At 39.3% G+C, this 21,224-nt stretch overlaps 1 protein-coding gene across 5 annotated transcripts in view; it reads right to left on the bottom strand.

Annotated features, from left to right (window-relative positions):
• Positions 1-21,224, bottom strand: part of LOC126272862 (uncharacterized) — a 65,289-nt gene that overhangs the window by 22,666 nt on the left and 21,399 nt on the right. For 4 of the 5 annotated variants that reach the window (XM_049976079.1, XM_049976077.1, XM_049976078.1 and 1 more), the window contains exon 2: positions 11,939-12,271. In XM_049976079.1, coding sequence (XP_049832036.1) covers positions 11,939-12,235 — 297 coding nt within the window. In that variant the 5' untranslated portion in view covers positions 12,236-12,271. The remainder of the gene's footprint in view (positions 1-11,938; positions 12,272-21,224) is intronic. The other variant, XM_049976080.1, reaches the window with a different exon arrangement.

Raw genomic sequence — 21,224 nt, forward strand, 5'->3', positions numbered from 1 at the left:
AATTTTTGGGTGTACATATTAGCAAAAACTTGAACAAGAAGCATATTACTGAGCTTCTCAAACAATTAAGTTCAGCTTCTTTTGCTCATTTGCTAATCTTGGAACAAATGAATCAATGTCCTGACATATTTTACACATCTTATGGCAGTATTTTCTGATGTAACTCATCACTCACAAAGAAAGTACTGATCGGACAAAAGCAATCAGTATGATTAATATGTGGTATTCACCCATGGGTGTCACTTAGGTACCTTTTCAAGGAGTTAGGCATTTTAACTGCACTGTCACAATATGTATATTTTCTAATGAAATTTGTCTTAAATAATCCATCACAATTTGAAAAAGCAAGTGATGTCCATGCCCCTACAATCCTAGAGGGAAAAATGACCTTTATTTCCCATTATTAAAGCTGCCAGTGGCTCAGAAAGGAGCGCAATATGCAGCAATAAAAAATTTTGATCATTTTCTCAATAACAGAAAATGTATGGCAGCTAGCAAAGCAAAGTTTAAATCTAACTTAAAATCATTACCTTGTTTTTAAGTGTAGTTGCATGAGTGGGGCTAAACTGCTATTGAGTTCATTAATGTTAACACTGATCATTTACATATATCCTGTAAACTGACTCATTCCACACCATTTCAATAAAAGAATCATTCCAACAATCTGTGGAACAAGTTACTAAATACCTAACTAGCTCTCAGAGAAAGTATAAAACCTGTCGAATTATTCTTTCATCGTCTGCCACTATCAATGATAATGAGTCCTTAAGCTTTAAGATCATGCATTCATCAGAGCACTGTTGTAAGGGAGCACTCCACAGGTGGGGTGGAAAAGTGGGGTGGGGTGGGGTATTTGTTGGGGTTGGGGTCAGGGAGGGAGGGGATCTCAGTACACAAAAAGCAATGAAACTGAAAATTGTGAATAGAAGGTGGAACGACAGATGACAGTGGTCTCCTTGATGACATGCGGCTCATTAAAGGAGTAGCTCAGTATCTCCTGTTCCAGCTGCAATGACTGCCTGCCACAGATGGTTCATGGTCAGGGCTTTGTATTCTCGTTACCAGTCAGTGGTGAAGTCACTTCCCCGGCTAGGTAATTACCCATCTCATTCCACGGGATCTCCATATGGTTCAGGATCCAGAGCAAGTCATCTGAGAGACCAGTGTGTCTGAGACTATGTAAAAGATCATGGATAACAGACACTATCCGGCAGTGAGGATAGCATTGATTAATAATCTGAAGTTCTGCCATGTAGAGCAATACATGAAAACATATCCCATCTCTCCAATACCCTTAGAGCCATTGGCATACAGTATTTTGGCACCACAACACTCACTGATAACATACAAAAAGATGACTTGATGGACAATGGGAGGATACAGAAGTTTTAAGGCCACAGGATAGATATAGACTCACCTGTTCTAGGTCCCCACCAGAAAGGGATAGGTGAAGATACGCAATTGATACAGTTAAGTGGGGCAAGATAAGGATCTCACAGAAGATTCCAGTCCAATTCCAATTTGGTGTCCCACTCTAGATCTAGCATCAGACGGTCAAAACTCATGGGGAAGGAATGGAATCAAAGTTGGTGTCATTTGGAACTCACAGGAAATGGAGGCACAGTTGAGTAGAAGTTGGCATAAAGGTAGGATCAGAGACTTCACTAAAATATTGTGTGCTGGGCTGGTTGAGGAAGCCCTTGTGGAAAGCCTTACCCCACAATGGTGATCTGGATTTAGCAATTGAAATGCTGATGGTGCTGCTACACCATATACTTGGCATCCATAGTCCAGCTGTGACATAATTATAACCCTATAGAAATGTAACAGATTGGATCAATCTGCACACCAAGAGGTATGACCAAGAAATCAGAGAGCATATAGAGCGAGGTGGCACATGGTTAGCGAACTGGACTCGCATTCGGGAGAACCATGGTTCAGGCCTACGTCTGGCCATCCTGAGTTTGGTTTTGAGTGGTTTCCTAAATCACTTTGGGAAAATGTCAGGGTGGTTCCTTTGAAAGAGCATAGCTGACTTCCTTCCCCATCCTTCCCTAATCAGATGGGACCAATGACCTCGCTGTTTGGTCCCCGTCCCCCAAATGACCAACCAATCAAAGAGCATTTAGTTTCCAAATGCAGCTTAATTTGAGATGATGATTGTGAGTACCCTTGTCAGTATAAGATCAAAGGGTAGGCTCAGAAAGCAGGATTGTACAACTACTTCAAGACATTGGGTTCCTAGGACAAGCTCTGTTTCTGAATGGATCATGGCGAGAGTGCAAAGTGGCATGACCTATATCTTGGCTGGGGAGAAGTGAGAGCTATGGTCATAGGTCAAGGTTAAGGCCTTTTCTATTTTTTATTTCCCCCCCCCCCCCCCATAGAGTCCACAAGTCTATTGATGGCCATAAGGAAAAGGTGACACTGAAGACAGAGCCGTGATGAATACCATTCTACTGCAAGTGTGGAAAACTGAAGTGTGTACCAATTTTACTCTGAGAGATTGGTGGGATAATACATTTTAGATAAATGTCAGTAAGGCACCATGAAAGACCAGGCCATGAGGAGTGATGAAAATATGATGGCACAAGGCACTGCCGTATACTTTATGTAAGTCAAAGAAAATTGTAATAAGATGGTGGTGCTTCATATTATCATTTCTAATCTGATCAAGTGGTTGGTTGTGGATGACCCTTCTGAACACAACACTGGAAGGTTGGGAGGATTTGAGGAGTCAGCTCAATCAAATGCCCACCGTTGTCTTGAGTAGTTTAAATGGCACACAAGTAAGACTGATTGGCTGGTAGCTATCAATAGAAGTTGGTCCTTTCCAGACTAAAGCAATGGGATAAAAATACTGTTCCGCTTCTGTCAGGGGAATTCACATCAAAATCAGACATAATTGAAAACCATGAGAAGATAATTTTTCTTATTTGAATTCAGAAGATGATTGTTTGATAATGTATCAAGTCAGGGCTTGGGGTTGCATCTTGGCATGAGTTGAGGGCCCATGACAGTTCTCATTCTGTAAGTGGTTTGTTATATGGCTCTGATTAGTGTACAGTATAGATTGGGAAAGTGTCCTCTGTCCTTTGCTTAAATACCTGAAGAGGGGTATGATCAGTGGGCCACCACAAATTAGATCAAAATCTGTTCTGAGAAGACAGATGACTTAGTGAAAATGCCACTATGAAGCTGAAGGGTAGAAATAGTTGGTGGCTTTTGGAGGTCAGTAACCCACATAGTCTGGCCCACGCCTGAGGGGATGAACTGTATGTTCTCATAGAGGAGCTTTATCATTCCCATCCTTCTTTACTGCAATGTTTAATTAGATAATGGCCCTTGCATGCAGTGGTACGAAAATTTTTAAGATTGACATAGAGAGATGTCTTTTCAGTCACTGAAGAGCTCATTGTTAGTCTCAGATTGCCATTGTGATTTCCTCAATCCACCACAGGATCTTGGTTCACAGGGCCCACATTATCTCAGAACCTGAAAGTTTGGCAGCTGAGCTAGCACATCTTGAAGTCACCTTTCATCAGAATGGTTATAGTGAGGGGCAGATGAAACGTGAGTTGCACCATCAGCAGTTGTGGCATGTCATATATTGGTCAGACAATGAGGACTGTGGAAGACTGGTGCACTGAACATAAGCATCACACACGCTTACAACAGCCGAGCAAATCCACTATTGCAGAACATTGCCTTGACACTGGTCATCCTATGAAATACAACAAGATGGAGATTCTGGCTTGCACGTCCAGCTATTGGGATAGTGTTATTAAGGAAACTGTGGAAATCAGACTATCAAGCAACCCTATTAACATATATGGTGGATTTTGTTTAAATGCTGCTTGGAAGTTAATGTCTGGTGTGGTTTGATGGAAGATCATGTGATTGGTACTTTCGTTTTTGTAGAAAAAACAATAAATGGGGACATTTACTGGGACATGTTGACAGAGTATGTCTTTCTCCAAATGGATGATATTGAGGCAGAAAAGGGGCTTGTGTTTTTCCAACAAGACAGCACCCCACCTCATTACAGTAACCATGTCTGTGCCGCTCTTGACACTCGCTTTCCAGGAAGATGGATAGGCAATACCTTGGCCACCACAAAGCCCAGACTTTTTGGGCCACATAAAAAAATATTGTGTACAGTGAAAAGGTCAGAGACATCAATCATTTACGGGAAAGAGTCGTCACGGCAGTTGAGACAGTTACATCTGAAATGTTGGTGAATACGTGGCGAGAAGGAATATTGTCTTGACATGTGCAGGGCAACAAATGAAACCCACATTAAAGTCTACTAACATTAAATAAAACTTGAAGGAATTCTCTTTCATGATATGTACTCATTGATGTAATTTTTCATTAATTTCCCCATTAAATTTAGGCTTAAAACCAGGGAGTTCTTTTTCAAACACCATGTATTTAAGGATGTGATACCTTTCATTCATGGAGTGGAATGTATCACTATAGGTTAGCCATTGAATTAACATTTACAGTGACATCTGTGTGGGGACTTTTAAGGAGACATTTACAACTACATCCTTATCATTTACAGTTGTTACAAGCTCTAAAGCCTACAAACTATGGTTTCTGTGCCAACTTTGTAAACGACATGTTGCCCTGTGACAATGAAGATTCTCTGGATCATGTCGTCTTCAGTGATGAACCGACATTTCACCTATATAGAAATGTGAACACAAATAATCTGCACATCTGGAGGTCAGTAAATCCCCACAAGACAGTACAACAGCAATGAGACTCCCCTAGATTAAGTGTTTTTTGTGCAATATCCTTGCAGAAAGTTTAAGGGTGCTTCACTTACAGTGAAGTAACTCGAACTGGTGTGTCTTATTTTGATGCACTGGAACTATAGTTCTTTCCTCAGTTGGAAAAAGCTGAGCCACAAAACATTATTTGAGAGCAAAATGGTTCGCCACCTCACTGGCATAACTCAGTATGCGACTGGTTAAGTCATGCTGTGCCCAACCACTGAATTGTCTTCAAGGGACAGGATGACAAAACTCATTTTGCAGGACCTCCACATTCACACACAGTTTGAAACCATGCAATTTTTAACTTTGGAGGGTTCATAAAGGATTGTGAGTAGGTGCCTCCGCTACCAGCTGGCAGAGCACAGTTGAAGGTAGTAGGCTTGGATGGACAAAAGCCTACAGCAGACACTAAGTAATTCAGCATTATAGTCCATTAAGCTTGTATGCTAAGAGAGTCTTGTAAAGCTTGCCTGTGTGTATCTCTCAACTAGGGTTATTAGTTTCCATTTTATAAATGTCTACATGAATCTATGTCTGTAGACACTTTCACTGTAACAAGTACTTGAACCTAATGGTTTGATTAGAGCATTTGCTCTGTTAATTGACTGAAGAATCCAGTAAGCCTCATCTATGTATGTTTTACACTTAGCGAAGTTATAAACTAGTGTCTGTGCTCCTTAGCATGTTCACTGTAAACACTTGAAGTAGCAATAAAAAGTAGACCAATAAATCAAACCCAGGGTCTCTCCTTATCATCATTACATCTACTTCCTTAGCCTGACATCCAAGTCATTCTGTGTTGTCTCCAACCACAGATCCCTCTCAGCTTGACCCCATCACCATCTCACTCCCGTGTGAAGCCACTCCTGTGCCAAGAGACAGATGACCTCAAACGCCGCATGACCTCCAGTCTTGATCATGAGCTTCTAAATAAGTTTATTGCAACACATGTTGCATTATGACAACATGGTGATATAATGAAAATTTTGCCAACTCTCACTGCACTGTCTGATACTGACTGACAACAGAAAACTACACAAATGGTACCTAGTAGTGCATTATATTGCCTGTTCCAGACACTTAAGCAGCAAGTTTGATTAGATGTTCCCACAGATACCTTAGGAAATATCTTACTGGTAAATTAAAAGAAAGAAAAAATTATCAAATAAAAGACATGCACATATCTGAACAAGCTAACCTTAGAAGCTTTCTAATCTTGAATAACCATTCCAAAGCAGCCACAGATTTTTGAAACCAAACACATGACTACCATAATTACTTAAAGGCTAAAAGCTTCACAGAAATGGCATAGAGGAAGCAAAGAAGAAGAACAATGATATATTCATGAGAGATCCCCATAATCCATGCAAAGTAACTGGGAAACTAGAGAGTGACCCCAGGGAAAAATCCAACCTCCTTAAATGCTTGCAGTCCTGATTATTTTAATGACTACTTTATTAAACTTATAGAAAACTCTATGGCTGAAATACAAGATCAGTGTGTGGAACCTTTTGCAACCTTAATAAATATAGCATACTGCAAAATAGAAAACTGTAAGAAAATGGAATCTAATGACGCAGTGAAAATAGTGGAAAAGTACAAAGCTTCAGGCAGTGTCAATATTTACAGGAAGTCCTGTACTATCCTTAAAAAAATTAGCACTGAAGTAGCTCCGCCATCAGTCACTGTAATAAACAGTTGCTTATCCACAGGAGTGTGTCTAGATTTCTTGAAACTGGCATGGACAGTAGCAGTTCACAAAAATAGATGCCCATGTTTAGTGTTAAGTCCAAGGTCAAACTCAAGTCATTTCAGTGCTAGCCAAAGTAATGGAATCTGTTATGAAAAACTGATTTTGTTATTAAAATGAAACAGTCCCTTCCTTGATCTGCAAAATGGTTCCTGAAAGGGAAAGTTCGCAACTACTGCTATGGGGTAATTCATCAGCTTGTAAGGATGTGCTATTAAAGTGAAAAGAAGTGGTAGGAGTTAACACTGAATTTTCTCCAAATTTGTGTATCTGCTGATGAAATACATTTGATCAAAAATGTATTCTACATTAAAATGTTTAATTTGTTTAAATTAGTTGTAATACTACATATTGTATGTATTGTTATTTATTAATATTGCAAATTTGATGTAGTGTGCCCAGTGAGAGCTGGTGAGTGATGCAGATCTGGTTATAAATGATCACCACTCACTGAATAAAGGAGACATTGAGGAACATTTGGGCAAATCCCTTCAATGGAGAACTAGAAGCGTAGAGATATCATATGCATGCATTCTTGCAGCCTGACTAGACACAATTGGATAACCCTGGGTTTCAAATCTATTTTTTCCTCCAAAATGAACAAGAATTGATATGCACTGTCTTAGTCTAATAACGACATATATCTTTGAATTGTATAAACTCTCAACATTGATTTCAAAACTACAGTGTTTCACTAGGTTTACCCTTTCCTCCCTCCAACCTCTGAACAAACTTGCCAAGCCAATCAAAGGGGAACCTACAATTTAACATGGAGACTGAACCACAATGCAATGTACTACTTTTGATATACACAAATCACTACCAGAGGTGAAAGAAGCAATAAGGGGGTCATGCTCAAGAAAATGACCAAAAATTTGAAAAAAATTATTGGTCTGTAGAAAAGAGCATTTCATGTGGATTTCAAAAAAGTATAGTTTATGGGTATTATCATTTTCTGTTTATTCTAAAATTGAGGTTGGACCTAATGTCACACAGGGACCATGCCCATCTGTCAGTTTGAAGTGTGTCAGAATATGTGATGCATTATTTTGCTCTTCCGTTTTTTCTGTCATTAGTTATGGATCATTAACACAGGGTATTCTAGAAGGCACTGACTCCCACAACCAAAGTACAGGCATGCCTAAAAGTATATGGTTCGAATGTAAACAAAGATCTGAGAATAGAATTTCTTACAGGTGTGGTTTTGTAATTATTGTGTGTTGTTTTGTTGCTGTGTGTGTTTCTGTGAGTGCATTTCCTATGCTACAAATGCTGAGAGTAAAGAAATTTAGCCCCAAACAAAAGTTTCATAGCAACCAGTTTCAAACACAATGGAATAATACACACCAGTTGCTTCAAAAGTGGCCTGCAGAAACTGTGTCTACAGGCAGTACTTCTAAATATAAACTTTCGATTTCCAAATAAATAAGAAAAAGCCTAGTAGTATTGTGAGCAGCAATAATGACAGAAATGTTATTGTGAACCTAAATATGCTGTCAAGACTTTTGAAGAGTGCAATTGTAAAGATAGTATTGATGTTTCTGAGGACATTTCAGCAAGGAAGAATCTTACAAGTTGGTTAGTTGTTGCCTATAACTCATGTAAGATGCACATTGATACTATGACATTGCCAGTAACTGATAGTCGACATTACAGTGTAAATATTCAGCTTGCTTATGAAAAGCGATGTATTGGAAGGAGAAGGAGAGCTGCCCAGACTTTTTGTGCAGTGATGGCTTTGCCTCCACCTCCACTGAGGTTTGACAGATACAATAAATTAATACATTCTGCTTTATGTGATGTAAGTGAACATTCAATGAAAAGAGCAGCAGAAAAATCAGTAGCCTTGTCTGAGTATAGACACTGCAGCAGCATTAGATGGATCTTGGCAGAAGAGAGGTCACACTTCTCTGATGGGGATTTAACTGACATTTATTGAAACTGGCAAGATACTAGATTATGAATGTCTAGCAAAGTATTGCCAGGGTTGTTCAAGTAAATTTATTGTCACCCATGTTTGTGTAAAGAACTTTGATGGCCCCAGTGGAAACATGGAAACGAAAGACATTTTAAACATTTTTAGAAGATCAGGGGTCAGTCGTGGTGTGAGGTATGTTGGCTACCTTGGGGATGGAGACTGTAAAGGACACACTACTGTTGTTAATGACAGACCATATGGGGACACTCTGATAGAAAAACTTGAATGTGTTGGGCATGTACAAAAAAGAATGGGAGCTCAGCTGAGAAAATTATGTAAAGACTTCAGTGGCAAAAAACTGTCAGGCGGAAAACACATAGGTGGTCCAGGTCATCTTACAAAAAGTGAAATTGATTCTTTGACTCAATATTATGGACTAGCAATATGGAGAAATTTAGAAGATTTGGAGAACATGAGATGAGCTGTTTGGGCAACGTGGTTTCACAGAGTGACAACAGATGAAATTCCACAGTATGGTTTGTGTCCAAAAGGGGAAGATTCATGGCACACATACTGGTTGACCAATGATACACACATACAATACATCCACAAGCATTCCTTACCACATGCTGTAATGGAGACAATTAGGCCTATATATAGGGACTGGCAAATAAAAATCTACCTAGGAAATGTATGCATGGTTTCTCACAGAATGCAAATGAAAGCTTCAACAGCAGTATATGGGAGAGAATACCCAAAACTGTAATTTTTGGGCTGACAGTGGTGAAGATTGGTGTAATGGGTGCAATAATAACATTCAATGATGGTGCAATTTCAAGGATCAATGTTATGAAGAAATTAAACATCCAGAAGGGAAGGAATACAGTTTCAGCTCTAACTGCTATTGATAAGCAGTGGGTAACCGAAGCAGAGACAGCTGTAGAAGCTGCTGCCGAAGAGTCATGGGCAAAGAAAAAAATTAAGAGAAAGAGTATGGAGGATAAGGAAACAGAACAACAGGAGTATCCAGCTGGAATGTTCTAAATGAGCATAGTGGTAAGTTAATAAATCTGTCAATTTTCCTTTGCAATTTACCGAAAACTTGAATTTTTATCATTCAGGTACACTTTTCTCCTAAATGACGAGTTAAACTCACAAAAATTGGCACAGATATTTAGAAAGACCTCCTCTACCTCCCTTGCCTACTATTTCCTGAAAAATTTATAACATGATGATGATGATGATGATGTTGTTGATATTTGAGCTACATTTTTAAATACTTTTGTTGTAGTACAATAAATTACTTGTCTTTTTCACAGATCAGCATCAGGGAAGGAAATTGGAGACATAAAACACTTACATGAATGTTGTCTGTACTCTGACTCTTTTTCCAAGCTTATGCAGTCAGTGTTTTCAAATAAAATGGTACCGCAGTGAAATAGTGTCCATTTTTTTATACTATTATAAATATTGTTGTCAGAACCAAAATATAATAAATATCTCAATGATTTTTTGGGAGATTCTTTTACTAATGACTCTGATTGTGTGTAAGAATTTTGAGGGTGAGGATAATGCTAAGAATTAAACCTGTTCAGGGGCATATCCCCTTAAGTGGCATAAGAGATTCTAGGATCAACTTAAGATTGAATCGTGAACAACTGTGTTTGTAGTTGGACCCTTACAATAGCAGAATTTATTACATTGTACCTCATTTATGTCATCTCAAAGGCAGACCACAGTGCAACATCTAACCTTGCATGACTGAGCTCAGCAGGCAATCCGGGGTATGAAGTATGGCAATCCATGGTGCAAGTACAGAGGTGATGGCACAGTGCAAAGGGTCTTCTGCCTCAGTAGATACAAAGATCATAAGGAATTGCCAGTCAAAGATAATGCATACAGGTTCGGTATAAGATGTTGTGAGAAGCAGTTGATTGTTGATGTCCAGGATGGAGAAAAATGTGCAGATGGTTCACGAAATGTTCACTTGAAGCCCCAGAAATCACAAAGGCAGGCACCTTGCAAAAGTTGTTTAATGTAACACACAATCTGAACAGCTCTGAAGAAAGAGTTGAATTTCCACCCATGAAAACCACTTTACTGCCAGGAATTATTGGCAGAAAACTGTGATCATCAGTTGGAGTATGAGGAGATGATGCTTGCTTGGTATGAAGAATTATGTCTGATATTTTTCATAATACCCTACGATCAAATGACGCCATGTTTCACAGTGGAGGTTTTGTCACCTGGCACATTTGTTATTATTAGGCAGCAGAGGCTCTGAGGATGGTTGTTGAACAGAGCCAACATCGCGCTAAGGTCACAGTCTGATGTGGCATGAAACCCATGAAAGCTGTGGGTCCATATCTCTTTCAAGACATAATGAATGCAGAACAGTATCTTGATATCCTTCAAAATTGTGTTCACGGTATTGAATCCACATGGGACAATTGTAGTGACCTGATATTTATGCAAGTTGGGGCCCTGCTTCACTCTGCATATCCTGTCCACATAGGGCTTGACAACCATTTTTATGGTTGCGGGTTGGGATGACATGGCCCCCTGGAATGGCCAGCAAGGAGTCCTAACCAACTACCTTGCAATTTCTTTCTCTGTGGTGAGCTAAAGAGAAATTTTATCACACAAAACCAAAAACTCTTGATGAACTGGAGGAGCAAATTTGCCAAATTGACATGTGCCACTGGACTATCTGTAGAAGTCTGTCGCAAACACCCACATATGTTTATGGAAATTGCTAGATAATCATAGATGTCTGACACTTGAAAAGCTCTCTGGAAGCATAGTTCCATTTGAGCTATAAACTAATTTCAATACGGAATTAATTCTTGGTCACCTTATATAAAATGTGAGCTTGAGCATTTTTTAAATGAGATTCCCACATTAATTCATTCCTGGGAATGCCATCTAAAATTGTGTCATACCCTTTGTTCTTAGGTTTGCATAATGTATCTTTTACAAAGTAGTTAGGACAGTAAACGTCATCTAATATTATAATTCTGACAGTATTTAAATGAAAGTAATTCAAGTATAGTGCTAACATAAAATTTATTTGATCATTGTAACTACTTGTAAAATGTTCAAATGTGAAGGAAATCCATGGGTAGGGGGGGAGCAACCAGCAGGATGTTCGTTGTTTCCTACCTTGATCTTTTATATTTTCCACTATGCATCTTCCCTCCTTTCCTTTTTTATTCATGGACCTGGGTTTTATTCCACCTTTCCAACTTCACTTCACTATTCCTATACATTTGGTTTAAGAGCTTCAATTAATAAACATTTTATCAGAAGCTCTTTCTGATCTTTTGTGTGTTGAATGAAGTTTGCTCTCTCCAGTTTCAGATAATGCTTATAATATAACAGATACGCATACTCTACACAAGTAAAAGTCATCATGGTTGTTTGCTTTTACTGCTGGATAAATAATATTAAATTATGTTATCATAAACATTTAATGCTAATTATTACTTCATTTTTGATGGATTTGTCCTCAAGATCTGGTGGTAATGTTGATGTCAAGGAAATGCCACTCTTCACCTGCTTGGAATCAGACAGAATTTCACATGAGTCACTGGGTGCTGTAAAGTTCATAAAGCTTTCCTGCAATGCATTCACTGTTCCCTCTTCATTCAGGTAATTCTGCAGAATGATGTTCCGAGACAATATGTCATTCAGCACATAAAAATTATAATCTTCAGCTTTAATTTCATCAATGCAGGTCTCACTGTCACTTGAAGAGTTGATTTTCTCTTTAACATCAGCCATCAAAATATACAGGATATCTTAAATGAAGGTGAGTCTCTATAATGAAAAGCAAAAAAGTTTATTTATTATGTGATGACATAGATGTAACCACAATAAAAATGTAAAACATAGTTTCAGCAAACTAATTTCCAAAAATTTTACTGTATGAAAGCATTGGAATTAGTTCCTCCTGTGACGACATTCATTTGAAATACCAAGACTAATAACTGACCATGAGATTTTAAAATAAAGAAGTTTAAAGAAATGTTTATAAAAAAAAATTCCAGTAATAACACCAGATGGAACATACAGTATAGTACAAAGATAGACAATTGCACAGCACACTACAGAAGAGGTAACAAACAATGGACAGGCACAAAAATAAGTGCCAGCTAAGTGTAAAAATAGAAAAAATTGTTAGGCAAAAGCACATAAGTTCTGAGAGTAGTTCTTACTCTTCATTCCAGGTGTCTCCTCACACTTGGTAAGTGAAATTCTTGCCTTCTACAGTTGACAGTAGTTTCATAATTCAAGCAGATTGAAATTTCATTATTTAAATGAGAGTTCTGATGAGTATGAAAACAAGGCTTCTGAAGCAGAAGCTGAATTGCCTAAAGTTCATAATGCAGAATTTCTGTGGCAAATGTAAACAGTCCTATCTAAATACATTACATTCAAAAAGCTGCAGATGAAATGTTCTTAAAATCAGAATCTGATTGGAGGGTGAATAATTCTTATTTTATACAGTTCAAGATGATTTGGGACTCACATGTGACACAACATGATCAGTTCATAATTAATGCATTTTATAACAGTACATTAATACACATATTTTACACTAAGGTCAGAAACGACAAATAATTTACACTGATTGACATCTAAATATGTTGTTAAATAAAACATATGACTAAAATTTATTAACACAAGATAAAAACAAAATAGAGTCTAGAAAAACAGCAAATACTGATTATAAAAAAGTGTCACACACTTTGCAGACCATCTTGAATCAATCTGAAATGGTTAAAGTTGTTTTTAATTAAAACCAAACTGAACTTATTTCAAATCAAATCCATATTTTCCTTACATTCTTGCTTTTTTTGCAGTGTTTCACCAGTCACTTTGTTCCTTTACTTAAAAAGAGGGTTTCCAAAATAGTTATGACAGTTAAATAGAAAAGCAACATATATCCAAAAATTTTCAGAAAGAAAAAATAAACTCATAAAAATTTCCATAAAAATCTATTGACTTTGTGATAATAGCATGACATAAAACACCACTACCTATATTTTTGCCTAAGGTTAAAGCAACTGTCATTAGGTCATTATTTACATTTGCTTAGTGTCACTGCAGTTGCGTAAATAAATAAATAAAAATAAATGTAGTAATGCGGCAATGCCCCTTCATGTCTTGACAACACTTAGGTTAAACACTTGCCAAGACCAACAGGAAAGGGTGATAATGTACTCATCATTGGAAATGTCCGTTATTATTAGTCACACTGAAGAATCCACTGGAAGCTGTCATACCTAACAGCCCAAGTTTGATTCCTGGCTGGGTCGGAGATTTTCTCCACTCAGGGACTGGGCGTTATGTTGTCCTTATCATCATCATTTCATCCCCATTGACACGTAAGTCGCTGAAGTGGCATCAACTCAAAAGACTTGCACCGGGCGAATGGTCTACCCGACAGGAGGCCCTAGCCACACAGCATTAGTGTGGTGTACTATGACTTGTAATGGGACATAATTGCGGGCATAACTTCTTAAGTCCTGAAATCACTAGCAACTGAGGCAACAAGAATTTGTATTCATCATCACAGTTGATATTTGGTAGTTATGTTTTCATAAAGAAGGATTTGACATCAAAACTTACCATTAACCATTAAGTCTGAGTATGTTTGTGTGTGTGTGTAAGTGTGTGAGTGTGTGTGTGTGTGTGTGAGCGAGAGAGAAACAGAGAGGGGGGGGGAGAAGTATATGATGAACATCAGTCACATGTATGCTGAAATATGATTGTTAAAACCCAATAACAAGTTTATAATATGTCCTCACAGACGTAGCCAGAAAACTTTGTGTGCATCTTTGACATAAGGTAAATGTACATGTACTGTAAAATTTTGCACCATTCCCCCCTCATCCCAACATACAACAACTTCCTAAAATTTTTGCCTCCTACAGAAACAGTTTTAAGGCCAGCTCTGTCATATTCATATGTTGACTCAAACTATGATGCTGAGTCATCAGCAGTAGAGATTAGATTAGATTAATACTTGTTCCATAGATCATGAATACGACACTTCGTAATGATGTGGAACATGTCAGGTTAATAAAAGATGTCTGTACAAGATATTACATTACACAAAATATTGCATGACACTAATGTTTAAGCTAGTTTTTTTCCCTTCTCCTCCCTTAATTTATATCTAAAAATTCAGCCAGTGAGTAGAAGGAGTTGTCATCTGAAATTCTTTTAATTTATTTTTAAATGTTGGTTGACTATCTGTCAGGCTTTTGATACTGTTTGGTAGGTGACCAAAGACTTTTGTGGCATCATAATTTACCCCTTTCTGTGCCAAAGTCAGATTTAACCCTGCATAGTGAAGATTATCATTTCTCCTGGTGTTATAGCTATGCACACTGCTATTACTTTTGAACTGGGTAGGATTATTAACAACAAATTTCATAAGTGAATATATATACTGTGAGGTTACTGTGAGGATCCCTAGATCCTTAAATAGATGTCAGCAGGATGACCGTGGGTGGGCTCCAGCAATCAGTATCACCAGTATCATCCAAAACAGTGACGCTATTAGTAGCAGAACCAGCAGCTGAAACCTTACCCAATGCAACAGAAGCAATAACTTGTCCACAAGCAACAGAAAAGTAACACAGCATTTTATGGTGAGACACACAAGAGAAAAGCCATCCAACCAACATGAAACATTTCTCTCCTGTATTCAAAATGAGCCTCTAGTGCCTCAAGCAGAACCAATAACTAGTGTACTGAGAAAAATTGCTCTAGACAAATATCACACAAATGCAATGTTAAACAAGGTCCAAACTTTTTCTGTATTTCAGCAAAATGTAAGAGCCCCGAGAATAAAATAGATTAACTGCAAATACATTTAAGAGATTAATTACACAGACATCAAGTCCACATAGGAATATCAATAATACACCACAGTTTGAGTGAAACTCCAAGACATGTGATCACAATGAAATTTATTCCACCAATTATTGACATGATGCTACACAAATGATAAACATTAGAAATTTGTACATGCACTTTAACTGTGGAAATTCAGTATGGACTAGCGCTGCCTTGTGCTGCAATCAGAACTGCCAGATGTCATGGCATGGAATTAAAGAATGCCTGAATATTCTGCTGGGGAATACTCTGCCACAAGGTTTGCAGGAGCATCCACAAAGCATCAACTGTGGCTGCAGGAAAACCTAAATAATCAAATTGCCACCCCACTATCTCTCAGACATGTTTGATATGTGACACACCAGGTGAGTGGGAAGCAGTGGAACCTGTCATTCTTCAAAGAGGGCTTGCATGTTCCTTACGATATACAGTAAGGCGTTGTCCTGCAGCAATATGGCATGAAGAATGGTCTGCAAGAGGGGCAGTGCCTTGGGCTGTAAAACCACCCTATGTAGCAGTAGCTGTTCAGATTGCCCTTAAAACACAGGATGCAACATCGCATGTACCAAGCAATGGCACCCTAAGCCATCACACTTCGTGTTTGTCTGCTGTGCTGCTCAAGAGCACAGTCTATCTGACAGTGTTCCCTAAGGTGGCATTGAACATGCTTCCCGCCATTACTGTAGGACAAGTTGAAGTGAGACTCATCCAAAAATATGACATTTTGCCACTCATCATGCCAGTGATGGTGTTCACATGCCGATTGCAGTTTGCGGTGTTGGTGGTTTCTGATAAATTGAAGCTGACAATGCCATGCGTGCCACTAGTCAAGTCTGCAGAAGACAGCATCAAACTGTTGATACACACATATCCTCAACCATTACAGTGTTCCAACATAACATCATAATTGTGGATGAAACTTTTTGGCCATTTCAGCCAAGTGAACAAGGTGGCAGTCATCATCCACTGTGGTCACATTATGACATCCAGTACCTAGTCGGCATTGTGTATGTCCCTCTTGCCTCCACTGGCTCCACATACACCTCACCATTGAAGCAGCATGACCAGTATGAGCTGGTATGATGACTCTGCACTGACTGAGTGCTGCTTAACACCAACATGTCTGGTCATACTAAATAAGATTCTGTTGGGCATACATGTATGCCACCTCATTCTGCTCCATCCAAATGCACCCACCTGCCAAGTTTTCACCATGTGATGTCAATGAGGCATATTGGCACTTGGTTACATGTTACTACTCAGTATGATGGCTGTGCACCGACTGAATGTTGTGCAACACAGAACTGTCTGGTCACACAAAATAGGGTTCTGTTGGGCCTATGTGCAAACAGCCTCTCTCCCATTTAAATCACTTATTATAGTTCTACTGTTCTACACATCCTCTTGTAATGGTGTGTTGCAGACCACTGCTTCTGAGTGTTTCACTTTTAACAAGCAGTAGTATATTATGAAAATGATAGATCACACATTGAGCTGCAGACAGGCACAATAGAAAGACTGTCACACATTCAGCTTCCAGCCAAAGCACTCTTCAGAAAAGAAAAGACACACGTATTTACACAAGCAAGCACACCTTACACATAAACAATTGTTCTGCCTGAATCTCTCCGAAATTGAATCCCATGCCCTTCAACACTGGGAAGAGCACTCCGACCACCACCTCCTTAAGTTCTCCAACATGCTGACATCCTACTACCACCTTGTGGCACCACTATCCAACCCCTGTCCTGTTCACAGTGTTCCTCTTCATCAACCCCTCATAGCAACCATAGATCACTGTTTCAACTTGCCACATCCCCCAAAATGCCCTACCAATATTCCACTAAATCCAGAACCTAAACAATCCTGGAATAATGTTAACCTTTCCACCAAAATCCTCAAACCCATAGAAGTTTCAGTCCTATCCAAAGGTCTCATCTTCAGGTTTACACCCAAATTTAACCATCCTGGACTTGTCAAAGACCTGCTCTCCTTCTCTGGATTCATGCAATGCAAGTACTTCCTTTCCACCAATCCCTCCAACCAAAGCCAATCTAATCTCAACATTGAACCCTGCCTCTCCCAGTTCATACCACCACCCAACTGCGATTCTCCTCCTCCTATCTACCCACTCATGGTCACTTGCTAGAAATTCCTTACCTCCTACTTGGCTCACCAGTCTCCACCAGGTCCCTTCCTAAGAATATCAATCTATCAGCAGAAGAAAGAACAACCATACACAGACTCGAAACAGGTCCTAACCTAATCATCCTATCTGCAGACAAAGGTTTCACTGCTGTTATGAATCACTGTAACTAACTGGTGGAAGACCTCTGCCAATTGTGTGACACCACCACCAGTAAATACTATGAGAATGATCCCATCCCAGAAGTTCAATGTAAACTACAATTAATGCACAAAGCCATAGGTCCTTCCCAGAACCTCTTCCATGAATCCATTTCCCTCTTCACCCTAATGACACATCCACCTTCTATGTGCTCGCCAAAACCCACAACCCAACAATTCTAGAACATCCCATTTTAGCTAGTTATTGTTCCTCCATTGAAGGAATTTCAGCTCTCATTGACCAACTGCTCAAAATCTTGCGTCCCATTTCAAAGATAGCAACCACTACCTTCACCGCACTTCACCATCCTCACCCCTTTATTTCCTGGATCCCAAGCCGTCACTGCAGACACCACTTCCCTATACACCAACATCCCTCGTGCCCATAGTCTTGCTACTATTAAACATTACCTCTCCCAAATGGAAAATGAGTGTACGGCACTGTGGGCCAGGAGTCCCCCATTCGGGGAAATTCGACCACCGAAGGCAAGTACTTATTGTATTTGATGCCACATTGGGCCACTTGTGCGTCAGAGATGTGGATGAAATAATGATGAGGACCACACAACACCCAGTCCATGAGTGCAGAAAATCTCCTGTCCCAACTGGGAATCAAACCCAGGCCTCTTGGCGTGGCATTCCACTGCGCTGACCACTCAGCTAACGGGGGCAGACACTACTTCTCCCAATGACCTTCGGACTCCACACTCACTACCTCATTCCTCATACAGCTTACTAACTTTATGTTAAATCTCCTACTTCTTCTTTGAACGAAAGATATACAAACAAATTCATGGCATAGTCGTTTGCACTAGCGTGATGTTCTCCTATGTCAGTCTGTTTGTAGGCTACCTAGGCTAGGAAGGTTTCCTTCTCTATCCCATTCCTCCACAACTTCAACACCTTCTCTCCCATCTGCTTCACCTGGTCCTCTTCAACATAGTACGCCACCTTCCTGGACACTGAGCTCCTCTTCTCTGATGGCTGCATCCACACCTCTCTCCACATTAAACTCACCAACCACCAACAGTTGCTGCATTTTGACAACTGCCATTCCTTCCACACAAAATATCCCTGCCATACAGCCTGGCTACCCATGAACAGTGTATCTCCAGTGACAGGAACTCCCTTGCCCAGTATGCTGAAGGCCTCCCAGAAATGTCCACAGACAGGGACTACCACCAGACCTAATCCACAAGCAAAACATATTTCCCATGCCATATCCCCACACAGCCCCAATCCTTCCACTGCCCCGTAGGACTAGGTGCAAAGGAGCACCCCGTTTGTCACACAAAACACGGCCAACTATGACAACTGAACCACGTCCTTTATCAGAGCTTTAATTATCTATCATCATGTCCTGAACTGAGGGTCATACTACCCAAGATCCTTCCCACAACTCCTGATGCCTGCTCAATCTACACCCAACCTTCTCCATCCATATGCCACCATATGCCACTCCCATTCCCAACCCATTGCTACAGGATCATATCACTGTGGAAGATCCAGGTGAAGACCAATTTATGCAATCACCACTTACTGGTCTAGTCCTCTCATAGGTTTATCCTACACCATCATAAGCTGGGACACTCACGAAAGCAGCCACATTATATACCAACTCTGCTGTAATCATTACAAAGCTTTTTATATTATCATCACTACCAACCAACTATCCACCAGGAGAAGCTAATCTCTGGGATATACCATACAAGATAGCCTGTGAGAAAATTCAGTCACCAACAGCCTTATCCATGCTCAAAAGGAATGATAGGATGGTAACAAAGTTCTGAACACTCAGCTGCCCTGTTAATGTGATCTCTGCTTCTTGACTGTTGTGGATAAGTAGATGAGACAAAAGATCAGTGTAGGTTTATGAAAAATGTTATAGGAAGACTATAGAAAAAATAAATTTTTGTACTCTTTCATGCACGATGATATTAGGCAAATAATAGTAAGACTGACAAAGAAAAAACCTCCAGGACTGGATGGGATCCCAACCAAAGTAATACAAGTATTATGCCACTACTTGAATAAAGTATACAACAAGTGTCTCTTGAAAGGGAGGGCCCTGCACCATGGAAGAATGGTCAAGTAATCGTAATTAGTAAAGTGCAAGACAAGATTTCGATGATAATCAAATCCTACAGACTCTTTTATCCTCTGAACATTCTTGGAAAGGTATTTGAAAAAAAAAAATCCAAAATCATTGACTGCTATATGGGATAAGACCTCATAAGTATGAGTTTATAAGAGGAAAATAACAGCAGATGTGGTTAATAATGTGATCCAGGTAGTGACAGATACTCATTTTATGTATACTGTAGCAATGATGATTGATACTGTTGGTGCTTTCGATAACCTACAGTGGCTTATGTATTTGGTCACCTTAGGGAATAGTCCAGTGAAACTGTCAGAAAAATAGCCTGCACCTTGCAAAAGGTGGGGTAGAAGAATTAATTTTTTTAACTCGTTCATATTGTTGGAAAGGTTACAAAACCAAGTTTTGCCAACAAAATTTCTCTTGGGAAAACTTTCTGCAGTCAAAAAACTTTGAAAATTTCGGACTTTTTTCAGTTTTTTCAAAATATCTGTTTCATTTGCTCCTATCGCTTTAACGTCTATTTTCTTTTTTAAAGAGCACAAAATCCTCTACAAATTTTATTGTTACCATTTTTTTTCTACTCCCAGTATCTAAGGCGCTACAGCGTGTCAAAAAATACCAATTTTTCAAATTTCGAGCAAAGTGGCAAATTACCTAATTTTTGAACACTGTTATTTCAGTTTCTATTTGTGTAGTATAAACGTATTACTCATCATGTTATTCATTGGAATTTACCATCTCACTCTGCTGCAGAGCCAGGACAAACAGCATCATATTCAATAACTATGAACACATTCACGTCGGATAGCGTGAAGTTTATTTACGTTCCAATATGTAATACGATTGCATGCAGGTACCGTACATTTTTATAGTTGATTGACATTAATGATCAGTTATAAGAAAAAGTATGTAGGAATTGTTCTTTAGCAGATAAAAGTGTATTTATTCTTTGGCGAGCGGGAGGCGATTATCTGTGTTGATTGTTCACAGCAGGCTGACAGCTATTAGTACACAACAATAAGGGTCATATAGTTTGGAGTCACTTCCATTCAGTATATGTTGTGGTGCTGAAAATGAGTATGTCTGACATGAATTTGTGTTTCATATGCGAAAAAACTGTGGTGAGTGGTGGACGCAATGTGAAAAAGAAGCCGGTTGTTGTGGCCGTGCAGTTCTAGGCACTTCAGTCTGGAGCCGCGTGACCGCTACGGTCGCAGATTTGAATCCTGCCTCAATCATGGATGTGTGTGATGTCCTTAGATTAGTTAGGTTTAAGTAGTTCTAAGTTCTAGGGGACTGATGACTAGATGTTCAGTCCTATAGTGCTCAGAGCCATTTGAACCATTTGTGAAAAAGGAAGGACTGAGCACACTTACCGATTGTAGTGTTAAACGCAGGGAGTCTGCCCACACCCAT

Source organism: Schistocerca gregaria, chromosome 5 (genome assembly GCF_023897955.1).
Source record: "Schistocerca gregaria isolate iqSchGreg1 chromosome 5, iqSchGreg1.2, whole genome shotgun sequence".
Lineage (NCBI taxonomy): Eukaryota > Metazoa > Arthropoda > Insecta > Orthoptera > Acrididae > Schistocerca > Schistocerca gregaria.